This window comes from Choloepus didactylus, chromosome 9 (assembly GCF_015220235.1).
Source record: "Choloepus didactylus isolate mChoDid1 chromosome 9, mChoDid1.pri, whole genome shotgun sequence".
Lineage (NCBI taxonomy): Eukaryota > Metazoa > Chordata > Mammalia > Pilosa > Megalonychidae > Choloepus > Choloepus didactylus.
The window spans coordinates 58,301,023-58,328,042 of NC_051315.1; the positions used below are offsets into that span (position 1 = coordinate 58,301,023).

Below are 27,020 nucleotides of genomic sequence, written 5' to 3' on the forward strand. Positions count from 1 at the left end.
AACAGAATCAAAGTAATAATGGTCCATCCAGTGTATCTACAAAGAGCTGTGGTAGCCTTGCTTAAATAAAGTATTTGGGGCTATGCAAAGTTATAAAAAGAAAAAACAAAGTGCCACTAACTCAATATGCAAATAACAAATATCTAAATAAATTACTTCCAATGAAATGTGACCTGAATTTCAATGAATGAGTTACTTTTAAACACCCAAATAAAAGGAAAACAATTCTAGTGAAGCTTTCATTTAAAGCAGTTAAATCCACAATTCCAAAGGAATTTTGCCATCAGAAATAGACAGTCCTATGATTTCTACAGCAGCTTATAATTCTTGAAAACAGTCATAGATACCACTCCAAAAAAATCCAAGGACAATTTCAGTACAATTAGAAAAAAGATGTACTTTTATGAGACTCTAATGGAGAATACCGTGAACTTATATAAAGCCTATTTCAAGTACTTACCCTAGTTTTGGATTCACAACAATCGCAGATGGTTGATCCAGTTGAGAGTCAATTAGCCACTTTCTGTACCTTCCATCAAGCTTAGCCACCTCGATCCGTTTTCTCTTGGCATCTGACCAGTAAATATGCCTGCATGCGGAGGGACAAAGTTAAAACAAACGGAAAGGCTACAATGGCCACTTCCAAAGATGCTTGAAGTTGAGAGTATTTGTAAGTTTTAGCCAGTGAGGCAGCTACTGGGATACCTGTGATCAGAGCACAGCCCTTCCTCTCTCTCAGGAGTGCCCCAGTCTCTTCACCCAGGAGGCCTCTTTGGAAGGTTACACATGGAAGAGTGAGGTGAAGGGGACTCCTGACTCAACCAAATCGGCCAGAATCAGTGACAGTGCTCAGAGCAGACAGCCAGACTGCACATCTTGCATTATTTTGAGGTATGAGCTTCCAGGAAGAAGTTACAAGGCACCTATGTGTCGATAATTTTATTTTGAAACCTCCCAGCCCTGCACTCTTTAAGGGTGCAGGTGAGGAAAAGAGAAAATTTTCAGGAGGAGGCATTAAAGGCTAGGGTTTCAAGTTCCTGACTCCAGTGACAGTTCTCTGAGGCCCTGTTGCCTGACAGGAGACAATGAAGTGAGTCTCCTGCAGCTTGCGGGCACATTAGGGACCTAATTAACTTGTTCAGAGATGCTCAAGTCTTCCAGGAGCACCAGACAAGTTCGTTAAAAGGTGAAAATTTATACTGCAAATGACTTCTCATTCACTGGGAGTGTAGTGAGCCTCAAGCCTTCCATTATCAGTTCCTCTTCAAGGGCATAGGGGTTTCTATGAATGTTTGAGCTTTGGTTTTAATAATCACTTCGCCACAAATGTCCCTCCAATGCAAGCCTCTTCCTTGAAGAAGGAAGTCTAATAGCTCTTCCACATCAGTTCGCCATCTCATGCATGGCACCTGATGAAGACCCTTATTTAAGATTCCTACCTAAGGATTCTTCAAAATCTGTGGCTTGGGTCCCTGGTCCTAGAAGGTCTAAAACAGCAGCAAGGAGCTCACACCTCTATCAACTCAAAGCCAAAGATTAAAAAGGAAAGACAAATTTCCAATCTGTTCAGACTTGGGCTAAAAACATGAAATATGGATTATTCCTCCCCAAAATAATTGCTATAGAGAAAGATGTTTCACCTCAACTGCTTTACTAGGAGAATTGTTAGACTGTCCCATTTCGTCAAGCAATAAACAAAGCTGCCATACTGAACCCCAACATTATTTGCAAGAATGCCTTCCTAGATACAATGTAGAGACTTGACCTTGGTGCTTTCCTAAACTTTATCACAACCCACAGAATATAGGAAATGATAATGTGTGTCTGCCATACTGGGGTAAGCAAAGGTAATTGCCAATTACCTTTGCAATCCCAGGCATCATTCGACTGCACCAGGGGTTAGTTACAGCCACGCCTAGGACTCTACTCATGTGTGAACAGTAGAGAGCCCTGGCCAGGAAAGCAGAACAGGCAAGAGAGGAATATATGGTAAATTTACCTTCCAACCCAGTCAACTGATAATCCATCTGGTTGCAGTATGTATTTCAGGTTCAGGTCAACTTTCTGCACCATATTATGGCCACCAGTTTCCACGTTGGGGATGTAGGCCCGTTTGATAGAACCAAAACGAGTTCCCTGCCCCAGCACGCTGTAATATACCACACCTGCAGGAGAGAGACATGCGGGTTAGTTTCATGTTAAGGACAACCGCTAAGAGAGGAACTGGTGTCTACAGGTGAAGTACTGATCATTTATTGACATCTCTACTGTTAGTAACTAATAATTTAATTACACTGAACAAACCCCAAAACCTATCATACTTGAGTTATTACCTACAAATAGCCTTAGCTGGAAAATTAGATAGTCATCTCTATTTGGGGAGTAATTTATTCAAATATATTTCAGCCAAGAGCCTATTCACTCACAGTAGGATCAATTCTAGTTTCCAAAACAGTGTGTACAGATAAGTGTGTACAGATAAGCCAGGAGCAGGCTGCTGAGAGTTGGAAGTAATGTTTGAAGTCATACTCAATAACACTGGTAATAAAAGAGCCGTGTAAATGGGAAGTTATATTTCGTGTACAGAATTAAGTATAGGAAGACTGACTTTTATTAAGGCATGCACTGGGCACCTGCTGCTTTCCTGGTATCCACCATTCTTGTAAAGATTATCATTATTACATTACTGAGCTTGAAACATAACAATAAATCTTACATTGGTATATTTGTTTACAGTATGCAAAGCATTTTCACATCTATTATTTCATTCAGACAACTCTCAAAAATAGACAGAACAAGAGTACTATACTCATTTTATAGGTAAAAGGGAGACCCAGAGAATTGGTATAATTGTTTAATGTCATAAAGCTAGCAGATGAGGAAGACAGGCATAGAAGGCAAGCTTTCTAACTCCTGCTCAATTAGCATCTCTTCCATACAATGCAGAGCCTTAAGGCACTCAACAATAGGCATTATTCATTTTTTCATTCATTTGGCTCAATTTTTTGAGCACACATCCTGCATACCATACTAGAGCTGGGCCAGGTACTAGGGATGTAGAGATGAAAAGAGATTCTGTCTCCATCTGGGAGAGCAAAAGGATGGGAAGAGAAATATGTAGACCCAGTGTAGCATGTGCTTAGGTAAATGTGTGTATGAAATGCTACAGGCTCATCGGTGAGCAACTGCAGAACTCTGCCAGGATGATGTCACAGAAGAGGTGACATTTGAACTGGCCTTTGAGGTTTAAGTGTACAATGGTAGGGAAAAAAAGATCTTCATGAGCAAAGACAAGCAGATGCAACAACAAGGTGTATGGGAGGATTTGGGTTTTCTTTTCTTTTTATTTCTTTTCTGGAGTAATGAAAAATGTTCTATAATTGATCATGGGGTTGCATGCACAACCATGTGATGATACTGTGAGCCAGTGGTTGTATACTTTGCATGGTCTGAATGGTGTGTGAAAATATCTCAATAAAACTGCATTTAAAAAAAATTAAGTGCCCCAAATTTAACACCTTAAAATTCAGTTAATTCAATTATCATCAGTGACAGACCCCAAAGTTGATACTCACTGAGGCCTGTGCCCTCGGGATCCCAGTCATAATCAATAGCTTGAATATGCTCCTCATCTTCAAGATAATCTGAGAACTTGTCAGATGAGAGATTATATTTTCGGATTCGAACGTTGTCAGGCAGAAGTAACAAAGGAGCATTACCTGTAAACAAATGAAAGGTGCCTTTATCTGTTGAATCCTACCTGAAACTTTTTTATATAAAGGATATAAAATTCATAGCAAGTACCCATGTCCTTAAAAAACATGAATTTTCAAAGGGATCTGACTATCTGTTAATCAACAAAGTGGATGACCCAACTGGGTTGCAAAATCGGTGATGGTGGACATTCGTTTGCATTTCAGGCAGAAAACTAACATTTCTTTTAGGGGTATTAGCGATTCTTTCTTCTTTGTCCTCAGTGGGACAGTGTTTAGAATAAGACAAGGCTAAGAAGGAATGTTTCCCCATTTGCTAACCCCTAGAATAGCATCCTCACTTCAACCGATTTTTTTTTTCCTCTATTCACTGCCTAAACAATAGCACAAACTCCAAATCAAAATCTATGATCATAAAATCCTGTACCCCCAACTGGAATATGCTGATTTAGATCAGACCTCTGGAAATGTGGGTGGTAACTTCTTTCTCTTTTGTCTTTTCTGTCTAGTACTTATTACTGCTGGCATTAACTTAAAACAAAGAACTAATGATTGAAGTTATGAATGAGTCACACAATTTTCTCTCTGTGATCAGTAGCCCATGAACAATAAAAAAAGGATCTGTCAACACAGTGTCCTTGATTTGCCCCAATTCAATGTGACTTTTTTGTGACACTTCTTGGATTACAGGGCCTCAAACCATCATCTGAGCAGAGGTGGGAGTGAGAGGGTGTTATTAATTTCTTTCTGTTGACAACCATTACATGGGCAAGCTTTTGTTGTTGCATGAGCCTTCCAGAGGGTGGAGAAGAGGCTAAATCCAGGATAATAAGTGGCACCTGATTCTTATTTTAATTCCTACCTATTGGTTGGGGGTTGTAGTTATTGTTTTAATTGGAGGAGAAAGAAGAGAGTGGATGAGTATGGATGGGAAGAGTAAATGGTGGGTTTAAGGACCTGGGAGTGCTCATCAGCATTTATTTTCCAGGAAGTCATTACCCTCAACATGAATCCATCGTACCTGCAGCTGCACACCGTTTCCCCTTGGGTTCACCCATAGATACAAATCCTTCGGCACAGAGACATTCATAACTTCCTTTGAAATTCTTGCACTTCTGGGGGCAAACCCCAAATTCCTCACATTCGTTAATGTCTAGGGAAAATAAAACCCAATAAGTTTCAGACACTATTTCTCATGCTTTTCTCTTCTTTCTCAAAAAAGATGTGGACTATTAGTAAGTCTAAATTTCCAAAGTTGATAAGGGATGGAAACATGGTTTAAAACAAAGCAGTTTGACTGTGCTCCACAGGTGAGCAACTGTCCCTTTAGGAAAGCAGCTGCCATTCTGTCGTCATTGTTGTGGTTTGGTATCACTTCCTTTTGCTAACTAATAGGTGTCATTGATTTGGTTTTTCAATTGAATTCTTAAGCTTTAGTTCTCCAAAGAACTATTGCAATCGTCTAAACATGACACATCGTGAGTTAGAAAACAGTAGATTCAAATAATAGAAGAAATAGGAATTACAAGAAATATACTCTACCTATACAGGAGTTTCTGTCCGAAGTACTGGCTCTGTAACCAGGTCTACAAGAGCAGATAAATCCTCCTCCACTTAATTGGGTACAATTATGTTCACACAGATTTTCAGCACATGTTCTTTCTTTTCCTACATCTGAAAAACAAAATCCCAGTGTTACAAAAGAAAAGTATAAGCTAGATCACCCACAAATGAACAATCGAGTAGTGTATCAGAAGGAGCACCTACCCTTACCAACTACTCTTTGATCTGCCAATTATAGGACATTAGGAAATGAGCCCTTTCCAGGAGTACAAAGCTAACTGATCCTTGAGGCAATTTTCCCATTATATTCAGCACTGCCAGGCTCAGTCCCCAAACCTTCAGCCACCACCTACTCCACTATCTTGGGTTCTATATAACATTTATAAATGTATGTATATACAACATATGAGGATGTTTAGGCTGAAAGAGCTAAAATATTTTCCCCAGGATTACACTGCTAGAATACAATACAGCAAGGATTCAAACCAGGTTTCTTCACTATTCCACTCTTATAAGAGCTAAATAAAGGACATGATACAGGTGAGAACAGAGTTACAAATAGGAGGACATTTATAAGAAGGCTATGATTTGCCTAACATTGAACAATGGAATCTATATGTAGTGTTGACCAGGGTGCAGTAAAATGTACAGTCAGACAACTGCCATTAAGAGCCATAAATTGGTATATATTGAGAGAAATTTTGCAATAGGTATATATAGGGGTTTTAAAAATATTCATACTCCTTGACTAAGTTATTCCATATTAATTTCCCCTGAGGAAGGACTAAAAAATATGCACTATGATTTATTTTTAAGAATCATAATGTTATTTATAATAAGAACCCTTAAAAATGTATGTTCAACACTAGGGGATAAATTACAGTATACTGTATTTTATCAAATCTAAGGCCCCATTGATGCTCTATTATCTTATGTATCACTAAAATAGAAAAACCTCTAGGATCATGGCATGTTATCAAGATGCAATGTGGTGACTGCATAACTATGTAGCTTACATATTGTGACTGTGTGATTGTGAAAACCTTGTGGCTCACACTCCTCTTTATCCAGTGTATGGACAGAAGAAAAATGGGGAGAAAAATTAAATGAAAAATAGGGTAGGATGGCAGGGGGGATGGAATGTGTTGGGTGTTCTTTTTTACTTTTATTTTTATTCTTATTTTCATTCTTTTTGGAGTAAAGAAAATGTTCAAAAATTGGTTGGGATGATGAATGCACAATTATATGGTGGTATTGTGAACAGCTGATTGCATACCGTGGATGATTTTATTGAATATATCTCAATAAAACTGAATTAAAATTTTAAAAAAAGATGCAGTCTGGTTTCAGAGATGTTAAAATGTGAAAATAAGTGAACAACTTAGAATTATCTGCATGATGGATTGCTCAGATCCATCCTTGGTTTTCAAATAATTCATGGTTTCTAGTGATACTATCTGACAAGGGAAATATCTGTAATAAAAGTGGATATAAAAAATTTTTCTTAAATATTGATATTTTAGCACTGTGCAAAAAAAAAAAAAAAGGCAATCCAAGTACACTAAACTCTAACCTTAGCTCTCTCATGATGGGATTCCAAGTGATTTTGATCTTCGATTGTTAAAATTTTCTGGATTCATACAAATAATAACCTCCATAGTCAGAAAAAAAAAAAATCAACCAGCAATTTATTTTTTTGGGGTCCATATGAATGACACTTGCTATCCCTGTTGTTCTGGGGTCCAGATGTTCTGGGGCTGACCTTTAATTGCTCATCATCCTATGTTCTTGTCTCTTCCGAAATCTATCCAGGCCATCTGGCTTTCATTCTTGTCACTCTTATCAGTTTGCTTCTCTCATCCTTAGTCTCCACCGACCCCCAAACCTAGTTCTTACAAGGAAGCTGACTAAGATGAACACAGTGATAATGGGAGTGGGAGGAGGGGGCATTCCGTAAACAATTCAAGCTTCATCTCTTGGTCACAGACTTCTGAAAATTTTAGCTAAAGGGACTGTGCTATTTCCTGGATCAAGTCAAATCGGGGCAGATTTACGTCTATCTTCTATAGAAGGCAATAAGGGAACCTAAGCATTCTCAGGGTTCCTTAGGGTACAATGACTACATCAGTTTATATACATAAACAGTTTACATACATATTTCTAAATAGACTGAAAGCATATATTTCAAACAATAACTGCAAAATAAATCACAATGGCATTCAGTGGAATGATGGCCTTCAAAACTTTAGTTCTACTCTGAGCTCTTAAGAGAGCTACATATTGCTAAATAAGTCTAAATAAGCCTATTCAGATTTTCTATTTCTTCTTGAGTGAGTTTTAGCATTTTGCATCTTTCTAGAAATCTGTCTAATTTGTTGGCATAAAATTGTTCATAGTAGTCCATTATTACCTTTTAAATGATGTTCCCTCTGCATTGCGACATCAGTGTGAGCTATTTTTATTAACCTGAGTAGCCTTAAGCCAGTCACATAACCTCTTTGGACCTCATGTATATATTACAGACTCCTCCCAGCTCTAAAATGTGATTAGCAGTCCAAGGAAGTAAAAGATATTCTGGACAAAGTGCTGGAGTGAGTCATACTCTCATGAAGCAGGAGTCCTTAACAAGATGAGAAACCCCATAAAATTGTGGGATTCTTCCTCAAATTTGGCAATCTTTTAACTTCTTTCCTTCGAAAGCAATCACCATTTTAATCCATAGAACAAATGATTTCCCCATACCCACACATATGCTTTCACTCTATTTCCCACTGATGATGGAATAAGAATTACTAGAGAAACATTAAACTAGTTTATCTTTATACTCTTACGAATACTATTTGCAACTGGAGGTTAATTTCTTTCCTCTAACTCAACAGTGCTAGGGAAAAAAGGTGTTTCCTAATTATTCAGTATTTTTTAAAAAATCAAGCCTATGTTTCATATACCTCAATGATCCTGTTTAAAAGAAGATGATGAGGGAGTAGGAGGCAGGAATGAAAAGAAAGGCAAGTGTATTAGTGGAGGAGGATAATACTTAAATCATAGAATTGCTATGAGGATTAAAGGAGATAACCCCATGTAGAGTGTAGACTAAATGCCCAATAACTGGCAGCTGAGGGCTTGAATGCAGTTTGGAGCCCAAACTAAATTACAGAGAAATATGGGGTTATCATCTACTTCATGTTACTGCACATTTTAGGTAAACCATGTTACTATGATGAAGTATAAAATAAGCATTTACTTACTGCAACCTGTTTCATCAAAACGGTCTCCACAGTCATCAACATCATCACATACTAAGTTCTGTGCAATGCAATGTCCATTGTTACACTTAAATTCATCTTCTGTACAAGGTCTAGGGGTTGGAGGCCTACCTATAATATAAGAACAAACTGAAGTCAAACCAACTTCTTCTACGAAACAATATGCTCCCCCCTGTGGCTGAGACAGTTATTGCTCACCAAATAACACGTACTTTCCTTGAAGGTAAGACCATGTCTGGTTGATGGGAGGTGATAAGTGTCACTTTGGGGCGGACGCTATTAAAAGCCCATTTGCCTCCTCCATGTCCCTTACCTGCTGTGGCAACTTTGGAAGCCATGTGTTCCAGGAGGCATAGTTACAGGATGGGGGAGGGCTGTGCAAGCTGCATGGGTCTTTTATGACTGAGAAAAAAGTCATTGTGTTATGCCGCTAGGATTTTGAGATTAGTTGGTTTCAGCAGCTATAGAGGGTACTTCCATAACAAAAAGCTAAGTGGGAGCCAAACGATGAGGTAACTGATGTTGGAGGCAGGAAAGATCCATGCTATGCAACAACAAAGCATTTGGCAAAGCTGCAACCTCTGAAAAACTGGAAGACAGACCACTAGACTAGTAGATAGATCTAGCACATCTAGTGAATTGTAGCATCGACTGCCCTTACCTGGTTTGGCAAGGTAGTATAAGAAAGAGACAGGCTCAGGGAAGATCCGGTTGATATATAAGCAGTCCTGAAATTTGCAGTGTAAGAGAAGCTGACTAATTCTAGATCATAAACAGTAAGATCTGAATTTTGAGAGTGAGAAATAAACCTTTGCTGTTTCAGGCCATTGAAATTTTGCTGTCTGCCATTTAATTGGTTAGCAATGATTAATACAAACTCCTTGGGAAATGGATGGGGAAATCTACAGTTTGGTTTTGTTTTGCTTTTTTGTTTTTTTTTTTAATTTCTGGGCTTTCATTCTTTTGTGCCTCAGGTAAAATAAACAGACCAATAATGTTATAACAGGTTCATCTCCACCAAAAAAAAAAAATTTATAAGGTGCAAACTTTGAAAACTGTCAAAATTCTCACTGACACACAACCCCTGCTGGGATGGGAGCTGGCAGTGAGGAAAGGCCCAGCATTCTAAGGCCATGCCAATTCAAGGACTAGAAATTTCCTCCAGATAGTGAGTCAGGGGAAATAATTTTCTTCACTGGCCTTTTTTCTAGGTAAATTAAATTGCCCAGAAAATTGATCAACTCTCCCTCTTCAATGGATAGACTTTAAAACATTATCCAAGTGGAGAAAAATCACACTTTTTTCAGTACCTAAATTTGAAACTTCTCTTATTTCTCTCTTTCAGAAAGAAAGAAGGATATTAGGTAAGCTGTCTTATTTAACATGACCACTTCAGTTGAGTGTTGAGAAGAAATAGTATTTATTATTCACACAGCTAGATTTGCAAATAGCAATTCTAGGCTGAAGAGTGACCAAACCTCATCTTTTAAAACAAATAAACCATTAATTTGTGAAGTGTCACTCAACCAATCCTTACTGTTTGTTCTTATAAGAAGAGAGGAAAGAAAAGCTTATTAAATGTTTAAACAAAGACTAAAAACTTGCCAATAGATAGGAATAAGTGGGCAATGGCAGGGTTGCATCTGAGTCATGGAGGCGTTTATATATTCTTACAAACAACAGTGGCAGCACACAGAAATGTGCAGTCAGAGATACATCTCAAGCCTCTACAGAACTAAAATCCCAAAGACACATTTTTCAAACTGCAATTTGAGGCCCTTGGTCTTCCTTCTCCATTTTGAATTTTGCTTACAGTGCTCCTCTTTCTCATCACTTCCATCTCCACAGTCATCCACATGGTTGCACAGCCTGTGGCTGTAAATGCAGCGGTTGTTATCACACCGGAAACGGAACTGTGAGTCACAGGGAACATCCACTGAAAGGAAAGATAAAGCAAAGTTAAGAGCAGAACACAAGTGTCAGTATCTCCCGTGCCAGTGCCAGACTTGCTTCATTCATTCGTTTCTTCGTTCATTTGTTTGTTGTATTAATCCATCCTTTCAGTCAAAAAATACATCTTGAATATCTGGTAAACATCAAGGCACTGTACTGGGTACTGGGTACAGTGGGGAAGAAGGACACAGTCTTTGTCCTCATGGAATTTCATTACAGCAAGGAAAGAGACATTACAAATCATTCCATTGCAAAGTCACAAAGGAGTCATGCTATAAAAGCATCTACCTGGGGATCTGACACAGATTTGTGGGGAGGGTGTGGTGGGATCAGAAGAAGCTTTGTTATGGGAAGGTTCCATAAAATACTGTAGGTTGTTTTCAAATGTGGCTGGGTCCCTGCCACATTTGACTAGCTGTGGGCATTTCAGCTTTATGGAGAGAAGCAAATTCCTAAAGTTATACATGCCTAAGATAATTTCAAGATTACATTTCTTAATAAGTAATAAGGTAATAAGAAAACTGTTAAGATGCCACTATGAAAGTATATCATATACTAAAGTTCTCTGGGAGGGAAGAAAATACACATCAAATCTTTGGGCTAGAAATGAATACCTGAAATCTAGGTAAGGGAATGGAGACATAATGTGAATTTCGATAGCAAATTACAGCAGAGTGAGACTGTATTAGGGAGCTAATCAAGATTTCCAGCAGAATGCCTTCTGCTATGTTAAAGGCTTTTACTTAGACAAAATTCTCAAACTGTAGCTAGTATCAGAATCACCTGAAGGGCCTGTTAATGCCTACATGGCTGGGCTCCACCACCAGAGATTCTGATCCAATAGGTTGGGGTGGGGGCCAAGGGATTTGCATTTCTAACATATGATGCCGTCCAGGGACCACACTTTGAAACGAAACTGGAGTTTCTCCAGCAACTCAAAGCATATAGTAAAATGATTAAAAAAACTTGGTAGTTCTCAACCATGGGTTTAAGGATTTTTTTAAAAATATACACACCACTTGAGAGTCTGGTTCATTAGAACGATACCTACGGCAGTGCACCCACCCCCACCTCTGCAGTTGATTCTAATGGGTTATCAGGTGGCTTATCGGATGGCCTTGAATCATGACACTAAGGGAAGTGACTTAGTTTTAGGTTTAACTGGTCTTAAAATTTTGTTCCACAAAGCTTTAGGAGTTTGGAAGAGCTGCTTCAAGGGGTACCAACAACAGGATAGAACAGGGGAGGAACTAGGATCCCCACCCCCACAAATACAAATTAAGCTGCTGATTTATATACATCTCAGGCTCCTTTGGAAAAAATTTTCAGCCATAAAATAAAGGTTTAAAACCATGACTTTCTAATGTCCCAGAAAGAGAACTTATGCAGAAAGGCCAAGTGGTGTCCCAGAATTAAATCCAGTAACTCCCTGCAGGATCACATGCTCCATGTAAGAAACACTGAGATTTTGCCAGACAGTATCATGCCCATTCACTCCATTTTCCTCCCTCTTACAGCACAGATGAAGTTCTTCATCGGAACCATCGCCACAGTCATTATCACCATCACACTTCCAAGCTGGCTCAACACAAACATGGTTTTTACACTCGAACTTAGTAGGCGGACAATATGCACCATTGGGAAAGCGGGTAGCTGTTGGTGGGGAGGAGAAAAAGTTGGAAAATTCTCTTTTAGCTCTTTCCTCCATAGCTTGCTTTTCCTTATTCATCCAGATGTACAATGATCTTAACCTGTCTGTACATCTCATCAAATATTCCTTAAGGACTTTAGGATATAGATATATGATAGTTTTCAAAGTCCAGTTGGTCTCCACATGCATCACAATCTTCAATGACATGAATCATGTCATGGATAGCACTAGACTTTTTCTCTATGGGTAAGTACAACTGCTCAGTTGGCTTTATCCACCATGACACATTTATATAGTCTTTTTGAAACAAGGTTTTAAGATGTAGAACCGCATCATCAATAATATTCACTATAATAGTCATTGATCAAGTTATTCAGTGATTCAATAAAAACTAAAATGTGAATGATATTACTGATTTTACTCTTTCAACTTTTTATATGCCAATTCAGATGTTTTCTTAATGCTTTAAATATATTCAGTATGTCCTAACACCCAACACTAGTTGGGTAGTTCTTTATACTAGTTTAATCACTATGCAAAATATTCTTTCTCCACCTGCATTTTTTTCTCCAATTAGTGATTTTTATAATAGCTAATAAGGTGTCACCATGTAAATATTTTTGTTAGTACTTACTACATCCTCTATTTAAAATATTGTCAGTGAAATGCACTTGAATGACTACTACAAAAAATATGGATGTGTTGACTCAGATGAAAGGTCAACTACGGTTACTTTTTATTTTTCCCACTACAATTGTTTTTATTTTTGTTTTTTTTTTAATTAGAAGTTGTGAGTTTACAGGAAAATTGCATACAGAACTCCCACATACCACTTGATCATTAACACATTGTGTTGTACCTTTGTTATAGTTGATAAAAGCATGTTTTATAATTGTACTATTATGGTATTATAATCCCCAGTTTAACTTAGGGTTAAATTGCACTGTGCAGTGCAAATCCATGGATTTTTTAAAGATTTTAATTCTATTTTATCCTATTATCATATATTTCATACAACCTAACATATTCCCTTTTAACAATATTCATATATATATATATATTTAAGCTGCCATTAACACTCACAATGTTGATTAATCTGAGAAGAGTTGGCTAATGGAAAGGTGGGGTCTAAGCTATCATATCCATATATTTCAGCATCACCGATCGGTAACTAGAGACTTACGACAAGTGGCTTCATCAGAGGCATCAAGACAGTCGGGTAATCCATCACATTTCAGTTGTTCAGGCACACAGTGTCCACTCCCACACTGAAAATATCCAGGTTGGCAGGTCCTCATCTCTGAAGAGAATGATTGTTATTGCAGAAAGGCCTCGTTATGCTCAGGCAGGTATTAGCTAACTGGAATGCAGCGAGTCGTCCTTCACTATCTTATCCATGTGCCTGGTAACTAGCTCACAGCAAATCCACAACTCATGGACAGGGAATGAATAAATTCTCAAAACCCACACTTTGCCCTTTCACAATAAAGGTGTACCTATTGCCTTGCTATGCAATAATCCCCAGCTCTTAAGCTTTTCCTCAGAAATCAGAAGTACCAAACATTTGCTGATTTTTCTCAGACCCAACAGTTGATCAGTGAAGAGCAGTACAAATTAGGACTCATCAATTATGGTTCAGTGCTCCGACTTCTATGCCAAGAGCTACAGTAGTATATATTCCTTAAGGCCACAATTCTGTGGACTAATAGAAAGACCAGCATTTTTTGTTTACGTGCACAATGTCTGTCCCTAGGAAATGTTCAAGTTAAAATGCCATTTTAAAAAACTCTTTATTTTCCTCTATATCAATAAAGCATATAGAATACAAAGCAGAAGGAACTGTGTTATACTAAAGGTTTATAAATTACAGAAATTACACAAAAATCATCGTATTGTTAAAAAAAAAAAAAAAAAAAACCTTACAGACACTTATTTGAAGACCCTGCTTCTGTCCAATAGGATGGCCCTATTACAAGATTCCACCGTAACCTTTCAGAACACTCTGACAATTACCACAGTCCAGCTCATCTGAGTTGTCCCCACAGTCATTGTCATGGTCACAGATCCACACAGAGGGAATACAGTGCTGATTGTGACATCGAAATTCGCTCTCCGTGCACTCCCGGGGGACTGAAAGGGAAAATGGTATGGCCATCAGTGAGTACGAGGAATTATACCCAGGAGTCAGGCTGTGAGATGGCCAACGTGCCCTCAGGGCCAACGGCTCTCCTTTGTTCCAAGTTCCAGGGTCTGCTTGGGCAGATTTTCCGTCTTCCCAAAACAGACCTTTCCTCTCAAATTTTTTAGTCCATTGATAATTGCAATGTAATCTGCGTCCTGATTCTCTCAATTGCCTGTGGCAAATAGTGACTACTTCTTACGTACTGCCATATGCTCAGGGTGCAGATTTTTTAAAAATATACCCAATTATTCAGTACTGACCATCTCTAATTTGATATGATCCAGACTTTTGGATCATACCAAAGGACTTGAGAAACAGGGTCTCAGGGTTAGCATCTTTCCTTCCTATACCATTTCTTGATCCTGATTTCTATTTATTATATTTGTCTTTCACTGTCACCTTCAAGTTCTTTTTAGAAAAAAAGTTGGGTGTAAATAAATTCAACAGAGATAAACTTGAGCAAACAGCCTGATTATAAGCATATCAGAAATAATAAGAAAAAGGAGAAGCAGCATACAAACCAACAGCAAGAAATCAGAGTGTTGTCACCCTACCCTTTAAGGATGACACAGACAGTTGAATTACAGACATCACAAGTTGGGTGTTACAAAAGGATACTAGAACCCTGAAAACTCACCGCAGTTTTCTTCATCTGATCCATCTGAACAGTCATGGTTCCCATCACATTTCCAGCGAAGGGGGATACAGACATTATCATTACAACGGAAATCGCCCACAGGATCGCACGTCATTGTCTCTGCAAAGCACAGTCAGGGCAAAGACTTCATAAGCCAGTGGTCGAGAAACACACAAAACAACCCTGCCTTCCTTGAGGCAAATTTCCAGGACGAGAGAGGAATGCCAGCAACATTCACCGTGAATATTCATCTTTGGGCTAAACGGAATCCAGCCTACAGCTGGAAGCTAGAACAGTTCCAAGGCCTGGTAAGGAAGGCTAAAATGATGCCACCAAAAAAACTGAACATATCTACCAAATTATTGATTGGACACAATGTGACTATTACAATAATCCATCATGTTCCTTTTGTCTCTTCCAACCATTAGCCAACACAAACATTCAGACACTTTTGTTTACATTAGATATCTAGATATCCATAAATTGGTCTTTCCAGGTTGTCAGAAGGACTACAGCTGTCAGACAGAGGATGTGGAAAGCCAGAATTTGAAAATCCCCAAATGATTTTCTACTCTGGAAATTATTGTGTTTTAAAGATAAGATTCCAAGTCTTTTCTCTACCCGCCCCCTTTCCAGCAATTTCAATCAATCTATAGAATTAGACAAATTATTTAAATAAAGAGGCATTATACAAGGTCCTATCATTTTAATAATTTCTCTTTGGGATGAGATTATCATTTAAGATCATATAAATGAACAGAGGAAAGTGGAACAGAGGAAATCCACATTCATTTCCTAATGGTGCCCTGGTCTCAGTGTTCACCCCCCTCCCCTGCAGCCCCTCTTACCACAGCCTTGCTCATCACTGTTGTCGATGCAGTCGTTCCTACCGTCGCACACTCGCCACTGTGGGATGCAGCGGTAGTTTGTTTTACAGCTGAATTCCGTATGGTTATCACAGCGATAGGCAGGTCCCACTGAAAAAGAAGGAGGCACAAAGTCAGCACTCAAGTCTCAGTCCTGCCAGGAAATGCACCAAGAAGATGCCTTTCTATTGTCATACTGGGGAAGGGTTGCTAAAGAGTAACCTTTACCATGTTACCTACTAAACTGACTGCAACATGCCTGTTCACCAAGGGCCGGTCTATTCACCAAGAGCAGAAAATAAGAGAGGTTTCTCCCTATCTCAGTACTACTCATTTGTATTCAGTATAACCTTGTGGGGAAAAAAAAATGGACTGGGTTTGAAGTAAAAAACCTGGGTTGAAATGTCAGCTCTGCCACTAAATAAGACATGACATGACATCAGTTTTATCAGGAATGTTTCATCAATGATGCTTCTCTGAGGCTCTCTGAGGCTTCGAACATGCTATCTAACAAAATTCATGTTCTTGTCATCATATTCTGGACTTCCAGCTAATACCCCACATATGTGCATGCACAGACACTAGAGTGATTAGACATTTAGTGTATCAAAGAAAAGAAACAGGGTCTGGTTCAACTTGCAAGCTATACAGCTACATTTTTTTTTTCCTGCCTATTTACTAGTTGCTCTAGGGAACTAACTAAATTCCACACCTCCCTATGCCACCATCTTGCCCCACCTCCAGAATGTTTCTTTGATGGCTTTCATTTTATGGAGAATCCGTAAATATAGCATTTCAGTTAACCCTTATGGTTCAGAGCCAAGATTAGAAAGAACCACTGATTACAAAAGTCCCAAAGGACAGACAAGAGAAGCATATCTGAAAGTTATATTATAAATCTATAAATATTTATAAATATTTATTTATAAATAAAAATTTAAAAATATTTATTTACAAATATTATAAATAATATTTATAAATAAATATTTATAAATATTATAAATATGAAATATTTCTATACAGCTACATTTTGCCTCACAGTGCCAGAGTTGGCAGGGGGAGCCAAGAGGGAGCAGGGGGCTCCCTATCCTCTCTCAATCTACAAAGAGGCTCTTCTTGTTCCTCTGCTCCCAGCCATGTCTTGCCCCTCCCACAGGAACTTACTGCATTCTTGGATGGGCTCATCCGAATGGTCTCCACAGTCATTTTCAAAGTCACACTTCCAATTCTGAGGGATGCAGCGGCCATTGTTACACTTAAACTGGCCTGGTGTGCATGTCCTGCTGGCACAGTGGGAACTATCTTCGTCTGAGTTATCCCCACAGTCATCCTCGCTGTCACACTGCCAGAATTCTGGGATGCAACGTTTGTTGGCACACTGCCATTGATTGGAAGCACAGTGGTGGTTCTCTGCAAGCAAGGACATTTGGTTATACACTTTGAAAGCATCAAAATCAGACGCTGCTAGTTTACACTGATGGATCCTGGAGAAATGGATCATAATTTGTTTTTTGTTTGTTTGTTTTTTTAATTGAGATTGTTCAGATACCATACAACTATCCAAAGATCCAAAGTATACAATCAATTGCCCATGACACCACCATTCAGCTGTGCATCCATCAACACCATTATTTTTTTTTTCAATTTTTAAAACATTTTCACTACTCCAGAAAAGAAACAAAGACAAAAAAAAGGAAACTCACATCCTCCCATACCCCTAACCACGCCCCCCCCTCCATTACTGAGTCATAGTTTTGGTATAGTACATTTGTTACTGTTGATGAAAGAATGTTAAAATACTACTAACTGTAGTATAAAGTTTGCAATAGGTATATATTTTTTCCCTATATGCCTCTCTATTATTAACTTCTAGTTATAGTGACATACATTTGTTCTAGTTCGTGAGAGAGATTTCTTATATTTGTATAGTTAATCACGGACATTGTCCACCACAAGATTCACTGTTTTACACATGCCCATCTTTTAACCTCCAACTTTCCTTCTGGTGACATGTGTGACTCTGAGCTACCCTTTCCACCACCTTCACATACCTTTTAGCACTGTTAGTTATTCTCATTACATGCTACCATCACCCCTGTCCATTTCCAAATATTTAAGTTCGCCCTAGTTGAACATTCTGCTCAACCGCTCCCCATTCTTTAGCCTCATTCTATATCCTAGTAACTTATATTTCATGTCTATGAGTTTACATACTATAATTAGTTCATATCAGTGAGACCCTGCAATATTCGCCTTTATGTGTCTGTCTTATTTCACTCAATATGGTGCCCTCAAGGTTTCTTCATCAACCCATTTCTTTTAAGATGGTGTCATTGGTGTCATAGAAGGAGAAGAGAAGGGAAAAGTGGCAGAAGCAATAATAGAGGAAATAATCAATGAAAATTTCCCATCTCTTATGAAAGACATAAAATTACAGATCCAAGAAGTGCAGCGTATCCCAAACAGAACAGATCTGAGTAGGCCTACGCCAAGACGCTTAATAATCAGATTATCAAACGTCAAAGACAAAGAGAGAATCCTGAAAGCAGCAAGACAGAAATGATCTATCACATACAAAGGAAGCTTGATAAGACTATATGTGGATTTCTCAATAGAAACCATGGAGGCAAGAAGGAAGTGGGGTGATATATTTAAGATACTGAAAGAGAAAAACCACCAACCAAGAATCCTATATCCAGCAAAACTACCCTTCAGATATGAGGAAAGCTTAAAATATTCTCTGACAAACAAACAATGAGTTTGTGAACAAGAAACCTGCTCTACAGGAAACACTAAAGGAACACTAAAGGAAGCACTGCAGACAGAAAGGAAAAGACAGGAGTGAGAGGTTCGGAAAACAATTTTGGGAGATAGTAGCACAGCAATGTAAGTACACTGAACAAAGATGACTGTGAATATGGTTGAAAGAGGAAGGCTGGGATCATGTGGGACACCAGAACAAAAGACGAACGATAAAGACTGGGACTGTGTAACTCAGGAAAACCTAGGGTGCTCAACGATTGTAATAAAAGATACAAATATGTTTTTACATGAGGTAGAACAAATGAATGTCAACATTTCAGGAAATCCCCACAAGGAAACAAAGAAAGCATAAAGTAATTCAACATACCACAAAGGATTTGGTCTTCATCAGACCCATCAGGGCAGTCTCGGCGAGTATTGCATAATGAGTATGAGGAGGTGCAATTGCCGTCAGTGCACTGGAACTGTCCGAGCTGACAGTAGCGCAGTGGGCAAAGAGATGGTTCATCAGAGCCATCAGCGCAGTCTCTCTGTCCATCACATTTCCACCAGATAGGAATACACCTGCACAGAGAAAACAGAGCCCTTCTTTAACAGAACAGCAGGGGGCGGGGGGGGGGGGGACAATGGTTATTTGTAGAGAAAAAGTCCCAACACTGAAGTCAAGTAAGGGCACGCATCATGAGTTCTCTCCATGGCCCACAAAGAGAATCAATGAGATCTAGATTACTGTGACTATAACTCTATGAGATAGAACAGGTTTGAATAATAGAATAAGAGTCAAATACATGCTAAAAAGATGCTTTTGGTATGATTACTTTTTACCACAACAAACCATGGACAGTGTGTTAGCTCTGGTTCTCGCAGAGGCAACTGATTAGAGTGGTCGGCCAGGGAAGCTATAGAGTACTAATATCATGATAGGTGCTGATAAGAAATTCTTAATTTAAAATCTTATTTAAACATCAAAATAGCCTGCCATTCAATCTTAGATCCTATTTAGATGCTGTGATTTGCATTAACACTTCCCTCCTTCCCACTGATTCAACTTCCCTTATCATCAATGGTCTTTGGCGACTGTTACAGGAATAATCTGTGGCCATGATTCATGGCAAACACAAATGATCCAAAATGGAACTGAATCCCTGGGTTCTACGGAATAGTTAAGGAGGAGCTGGGCTAGCACTGCACGAAAAAGACAGTGAGATTCCATCTCTCTTGAAGGCTATTTTTTAGTGCACACATAAGAAATAAAGATATAAAAACTTCCATAAGCAGGCATAATAGTTAGCATGTCCAAGGGATGGAGAGGCACTGGGCCATCAGGAAGAGAGAGTCTTACTTCTCGTTGTCAGCACACAGGAACTGGGTGCTGGCGCACATGGGCAGGCAGTGCGTGCCCTCACCGACTCTGATGGCCTTGAAGTTGTCTGGACACTCACAGGTGAATCCTTGGCCCCCCGCTTTGATAAGGCAGAGATGAGAACAGCCACCATTGTTGGTACCACAGGGATTGTTCACTGGTAGAAATGGAGGAATATAAATGCTCACTTGCTTAAAGACTATTAAGCACATACTCACTTTGACATTAAACTCATCACCTTTTAGAGAGCAAGAAAAATCATTATCCTAGTTTCATTTTTTTTGAAGATTTCAGAAAGAGGATAGATGATAGTTATAAGCAAATAAAGGACACCTTTATTCAGTGTTGTGAAACTATGAAATGCAATGCTCGTGACAAGAACAACATCTACACAAATGTCATACACAAATAGATAATAAATGAGGTTTAATAATGATTTAAAATAGATTGATCATTGTTTTGAAGAATGCTTGTGCCACAATTGTATTGTGGTTATATAGTAAATGCCCTTATTTTTCAAAGGTGCATTCTTAAGAAATTAGGGCCAAAATATTCATGATGTCTTTAAACTCAGTTTAAAATACTTCAGCTGTCCCACCAAAACGAACGTAAATATGGCAAGATAACAACCGTTCACTCTTAACCAAAACCAAAAGGAGAATAGGGGACGCTCCAAAGTGCCCTCTCCCAGGGGTAGGGGAAGAAACTCCACATACCCTCAACTCTCAGCATATGTTTTGAAGAAAACTACATACTCATATGACACGCACATAACAAAAGCAACTGTACCAAACTTCTGAGCCACCTACTCACCAAACGGCTGCCTGTATGGGTGACAGACATGGATGTCAAACGGTCTATGTGTTGTGTTCACCAGCACCATCCTGCCTGAGCCATCATATTTGTTTCCTTTTTCAACTGTCCTTGTATTCCAATCTGTCCAATAAATGGTGTCTTCAAAAATGGTAATGGCAAAGGGATGAGGTAGTGTCTCATCATATACCATATGCCGATTGTGACCCTCCAAATCGGAGTACCTGGGGCGGGAGGAAGATACAGTCACTCCGCGAAGTAAAGTCCTCCCCTAAACTCACGATCTTTAGCTATACTTACAGGATATTTTGACTTCAGAAAACGTAGATGTTGAAAAAGTAATGCTTAAAAATTAGGAATAACCACAGGGGTTTAAACAATCACTGATTCGTAACCACGGCTGCTTTCCAGCAGATGTAGCCCAGCACAGTAGTTGTAGTATAGGTTTATAACCTCTTATATTATTGTTTTCCAGGATATTATTGTTTTCCAGTGAGCACCCTTTTGCTATTCTATAGTGAACACCTTTCTTATTTCCCAAGAAGAAAGGATAGCAATATAAAGCTGGAATTCTGCTGTCTTGTGAACATTTTAGGAGAGAAACTCTTCCAGGAGACAGAAGAGTTCTCGGTATAATCTGAGGGACATTATGGCTGAGTTAAATCACAGGGCTGCAAGGTTAACTTTGCACACATCAACAGAACATTTATAATCAATCACATCAATCACATCCTGGGCATAATTAAGGAATACTTTTTCTAGATGAATAAACCTCTGGTCGAATTTCTCTCAATTCAAGGTGTCACAGAGTGCCCACAGCCACTCCTAGCTCCAGTGCCTCATTGCTTACTATAAGTCTATGTCAGAAGTTGTTTCTAAAATACTGATATTTTAATATTTTAAAAATTTGGAACAATATTGGAACAATATTTTAAAAATTTGGAACAAAACCTAAAACAGGAGGTGGGATGAGCTAGCACCTAAGAAACTTGATGATGTTAGCCATGGTTTTCAGTTCTTGTACAGATCCCAGACACAATGTGAATATTTCTTCAAGCGAAAACCACAAGCTCAGCTATAATGACTGGGCTTGATGTACAAGGAATCAATTGGATGTTCTATAGAAATGTATTGCTTTTATGTGGTCTATGAAATATACTTCTGCACACAGGCATTGTTAATCCTCCAAGAGCTGGACCAAGTCAGTAATGAATATCAAAGTTTCATTCATTCCCAGATCTGATTGCCTGATATTATTTGACTTCTGGAGTCACACCCACTACCTGATCCATGTGAGATTTTTATCAAAAAGTGAACAGCTGGAAAATTCCTTTATGTCAGTAATGCTCCTTAGAACACTGCAAATATGCACACTGCTGACTGGGGAGGATCCCAGAGGACTGTCCCAATTCAACAAAAGAGAACTCTGGGTTCTATGTCTGTCATGAGCTTAGGTGAAGAGAGCACTCCGTACACATGCTAGGTATGTTCTCAAGATTGCTTGGGATTAGAGAGCAAAATAAATGTAACAGACTGACACAATTTCTAAAGGCCTTTAAACTTAGCTCTGTTGAATTAATGACACTTCCATGTTTTCCAAAATGCATACCCAGGGGACACTATCACAGTCCAAGGAAGTCATTAATCACATATTGGGGCACATGCTATGTAAAGGGATGAGGAAATTAACGTGAATTAAGCAGTAAGCTGACTACTATAAAGGAGGTATTACTACCTCCATGTGAGCTGACTGGGATTAATATGCCGGAACTTCAAACCCTGGTGTTTGAAATAAACAGTTGCCCAATTGCCCAATTTTTCTGTCTATACGTACTCGATGTAACCCAGGTGGGCATCTGCCCAGTAGAGTCTATCATTGGTGTAATCAATGGTGATGCCATTGGGCCACTCTAACTTGGTAGAGATAATCACAGATCTGTTGGTTCCGTCCATGCCTATTCTTCCGATGTAGGCTCTGTGAGCCCAGTCTGTCCAGTAGATATGCCTGTTTAAGCAAACACAAAGGGTCAGTCCAGGAAGCCAAGAGAAGCCAGCAGCCAAAAGACCACAGCTAGGCTCCATTTAGAGAAATGGTTTACATTCTCAAAAAGCAAAGAAAACCAAGAGAAAATAATCTGTTACATGGCAGAGAAAGAAGGGGATGATGAACAGGAAGTGCTCAAGAATGAACACGATTTATTTCAGTGACTTTGACATGGAGAGTCCAGTAAAGATGTGTTCCAATCACAATTTTCTTTGTATGCATCTATAAATTGTATCGTGGCAAATAAGGAAAATCTGATGAACATCATTTGAACAAGCCGTGCTACTTGTTATACTAAAGCCATTTACTAGGTAAGAAAAGTGGAAAGCAAATCCCAGCAAGATATTGGCCTTTTGGTGACAGAAGTAGAAGCAAGGCATGAACGAAGAGCTCAAGGATCCAGGAGACAATACCCATATTGTGGGTGAAGGACAATTCCTCTGGGATTCTCAAAGCAGAAGGTGTTGTTGGCATCCACGCAGTGTTCGGCCAGCTTGCGGCGGTATCGACCATTGAGGTCAGCAACAGAGAGGCAATTCAGGTGGGCATCCAACCAGTAGAGCTTTCTGAAACGGAGAGCTGGGGGTTATCGACACAGGCACCCAATTTCCTACCCAAGCTACCTGGAATCAAACTGTTAGAAGACATTTTCTCTCAGGCAAACGAGAGCAGGGGGAAACAGTAAGTTGACCTTTCTGCAATGAGGCAAGAGTGTGTATGACAGTCCCCATGGTAAAGTCACATCACAAAGGGAATTCTGGGGCCGCACCTCATAGGAGGAGGCTGCTTTTACATTCTTCAAGAAGTATAAGGCGGAGAGAACCTAAAATGGCGGCTAGGTGAAACAGGGTAAAAAAAACACCTCCGTGAAAAATACTAGATAAAAGCCAGAAAGTGACCCAGAACAACAGTTCCAGCAATGCACCAGCCGGACAAGGTCTGCTAAATCCACAGGGACCTTGCATTTGGTGAAACTGGGAGTCTGCATTCTGAAACAAGTGAGTAAGCCAGCGGAAAGTCTGGCAGCCACGCTGCGGTGTGGGGAAACCACGGGTTGGCGTTTGGAGATGGACTAGTTCTTTTAAAAAAAAAAAAACAAAAAACTCAGGAGCGGCTGCAGATATGGCAGTGAGAACCATGCAGTGAAGCACTCACTCCAGGAACAGGTTATAGCCAACACCTCGGTGTATGGTGTGGAGGATAGCCCTCCCCACACCCGCTCCTGATTATCTTGGGACCAGGGGGATAGACGGGAGCCAAAAGGAGAAAGAAACCGTGCCCCTTGCAGATATCTCCCTGGCAGACTGGAGACACTCCTGCCCAGGGACGGAGCCATAGGCCAGAGCCGCGCCAAGAGTGTTTCCCACAGTGCCATGGACAATGGCCATGGACAGTGGCCTTTAGTGCACACACAGCTAATTCTCCCGGAGCTGGGAAGGTGGAGCTGTGAGAAAAGGAGGAAATTAACACACCCCATTCAACCATCTTTATAGCAGGCTGGGAACACCCCTGCATGGCCCAGTGGCCCAGGGCTTCCCTGGAGGCTGGTGCACACTTGTGACGTGACATAGCCTTCCCCCTGCAGAGGTCCTGGAAGAGCACAGCTCGGAAGGGGCACCCGCTCGGAAATCCCAGGGACCCTACACCAATACCAAGGACTTGTGGGTTAGCGGCAGAGACAATCTGTGGCAAGACTGAAACAAAGGCTTAGACTCTTGTAACAGCCTTGACTCTCCAGGAACACCTGGGAAGTTTGATTATTAAAGCTGCCCTATCTCCCTAACCACCCAGACACACACCCCACATTCAGGGCGGACAGCACCAACAACACACCCAAACTTAGTGCACCAATTGAACCCCACAAGGATCAGATCTCCACACACCACAAAGACAAAGTCAGGGAGAACTGACTTGAGGGGAACAGGTGACCAGCGGACACCATCTGCTGGATAGTCAGAGAAAGTATATGCCACCAAGCTGTAGATCTGAAAAATTAGGTATCAGTATTATATCCAAAAAGAACCCTATCAAGTAAAGCAAATGCCTAGAAGCCAACAACAACAGAAAATCTTAAAGCATATGATAAAACCAGACAATATGGAGAACCCAAACCCAAACACCCAAATCAAAAGATCAGAAGAGACACAGTACTTGGCACAATTAATCAAAAGCCTAAAATCAAACAATAAGAGCATGGTACAGGATATAAAGGACATAAAGAAAACCCTAGAAGAGCATAAAGAAATTGCAAGAGTAAATAAAAAAAATAGAAGATTTTATGGAAACTGTTGGCCAAATTAAAAAAAGACTCTGGATACTCATAATACAAGATTAAAGGAAGTTAAACATCAACTCAGCATCCTGATGACCACAGAATGGAAAATGAAAGAACAAAAGAAAGAATGGAGAAAAAAATTGAAAAAATTGAAACGGATCTCAGGGATACGATAGATAAAATAAAACGTCCACATTTACGACTCACTGGTGTCCCAGAAAGGAGGACTTGAAAGAGTATTCAAAGAAGTTGTTGGGGAAAACTTCCCCAACCTTCTACACAATATAAATACACAAAACATAAATGCCCAGTGAACTCCAAATAGAATAAATCCAAATAAACCCACTCTAAGACATATTCTGATCAGACTGTCAAATACTGAAGAGAAGGAGGAAGTTCGGAAAGCAGCAAGAGAAAAGCAATTCACCACATACAAAGGAAACAACATAAGACTAAGTAGTGACTACTCAGTGGCCACCATGGAGGTGAGAAAGCAGTGGCATGACATATTTAAAATTCTGAGAGGGAAAAATTTCCAACCAAGAATACTTTATCCAGCAAAACTCTCCTTCAAATTTGAGGGAGAGCTTAAAATTTTCACAAACAAATGCTGAGAAATTTTGCTAATAAAAGACCTGTCCTACTTCAGATATTAAAGGGAGTCCTAGCAACAGAGAAACAAAGAGAGAGAGGTATAGAGAATGGAGGAGTATAGGAACATAGTTTATGTGTCCTATTGAAGTTAAGTTGGTATCAAAGAAAAACAAGACTGTTATAGATTTAAGAGGTTAAATTTAAGCCCCACAGTAAACACAAAGAAATTATCAGAGAATATGACCATAAAGATGAAAAGTAGAGTATAGGTTATGAGAAGTGGGGGAAGGGGCAATGGGGAGTTAAGAAATGAGTGTAGGGTTGCTGTTTGGAGTGAAGGGAAATTTCTAGTAATGGATGGTGGGAAGGTGATAGCATTACAACATTCTAAATGTGATTAATCCCACTAATGGAATGCTAGGGATGGGTTGGAATGGGAATATTTAGGCTGTATATATGTTTCCACAATTGAGGGGGAAAAAAAAAAAAGTCTAAATAGGCAATGACAATTAAATGCCAAGGATGATCCTGGATGGGATCTGAGGATGGAAGAGAGGAGGATCAAAGGGACACAGTTGGGACATAAGGAAAAAAAAAAAAAAAAAAGAAATATAGAATACAAGCTTTGTATCAACGTTGAATTTCTTGAACTTCTTAGCTGCGCTTAATGGGATTGCATAAAAGAATGTGCTTGTTCATGGGAAATGTATGTGAATTACATTGTTCAAGGATGTGTGCAGCTTGCTCTCATATGTTCAGAAGACAGAGCAATAGATGATGGATGACAGGGAGGGAGGGAAAGAAATGGTGATGTGACAGCATGTTCAAGTTGGTGGATCAGGGTATCGGGGGAGGGGGGTCAGGGTATGCTGGAGTTCTGTGTATGGGTTTTGTATTGTTTTTGCAACTGTTCCTGTAACTTTGAATTTATTTCAAAATAAAATTAAAAAAAAAAAAAAAGAAGTATAAGCATCCTTCCCAGACAATGCAAAGATTAACTATGACATCCTTATGAGAGAAACCATACCCATCCCTGGTCTTGTCAGACTAGACTTGGGAAAAGAGTTTTTTATTCTGTGAAAAGTTTTACTAAGAAGCTTTAGAAACTCCTACCTTAAGAATATTTCAGTTTAAATATACTGCTAATGTACAAAATCCACTACTTTTCTATAAGGCAGGTGTTATTAACCTGGGGTCCTTAACCTGGTATTTGGCAAGTTTGGGCTTTGAGGTTCTGTGCAATCCTCTAAAACTAATGCAAAATGCATAAATATGTGTCATTATCTCACAAGGGCTATCCATAACCCCTAAAGGGTTCAATGTCCAGTTCACTGTTC

At 39.4% G+C, this 27,020-nt stretch overlaps 1 protein-coding gene across 3 annotated transcripts in view; it reads right to left on the minus strand.

Annotated features, from left to right (window-relative positions):
• LRP2 (LDL receptor related protein 2) overlaps window positions 1-27,020 on the minus strand; it is a 140,350-nt gene that overhangs the window by 16,184 nt on the left and 97,146 nt on the right. For all 3 annotated transcript variants that reach the window (XM_037848924.1, XM_037848923.1, XM_037848926.1), the window contains 18 exons: window positions 23,228-23,380; window positions 22,605-22,775; window positions 20,771-20,994; window positions 19,937-20,114; window positions 18,962-19,158; window positions 16,996-17,241; window positions 15,814-15,942; window positions 14,966-15,085; window positions 14,160-14,276; window positions 13,330-13,446; window positions 12,011-12,148; window positions 10,356-10,478; window positions 8,525-8,653; window positions 5,256-5,387; window positions 4,735-4,866; window positions 3,576-3,719; window positions 2,000-2,165; window positions 461-589 (listed from right to left, as the gene is read on the minus strand). In XM_037848924.1, the coding sequence (XP_037704852.1) occupies window positions 461-589; window positions 2,000-2,165; window positions 3,576-3,719; window positions 4,735-4,866; window positions 5,256-5,387; window positions 8,525-8,653; window positions 10,356-10,478; window positions 12,011-12,148; window positions 13,330-13,446; window positions 14,160-14,276; window positions 14,966-15,085; window positions 15,814-15,942; window positions 16,996-17,241; window positions 18,962-19,158; window positions 19,937-20,114; window positions 20,771-20,994; window positions 22,605-22,775; window positions 23,228-23,380 (2,745 nt within the window). The remainder of the gene's footprint in view (window positions 1-460; window positions 590-1,999; window positions 2,166-3,575; window positions 3,720-4,734; window positions 4,867-5,255; window positions 5,388-8,524; window positions 8,654-10,355; window positions 10,479-12,010; window positions 12,149-13,329; window positions 13,447-14,159; window positions 14,277-14,965; window positions 15,086-15,813; window positions 15,943-16,995; window positions 17,242-18,961; window positions 19,159-19,936; window positions 20,115-20,770; window positions 20,995-22,604; window positions 22,776-23,227; window positions 23,381-27,020) is intronic.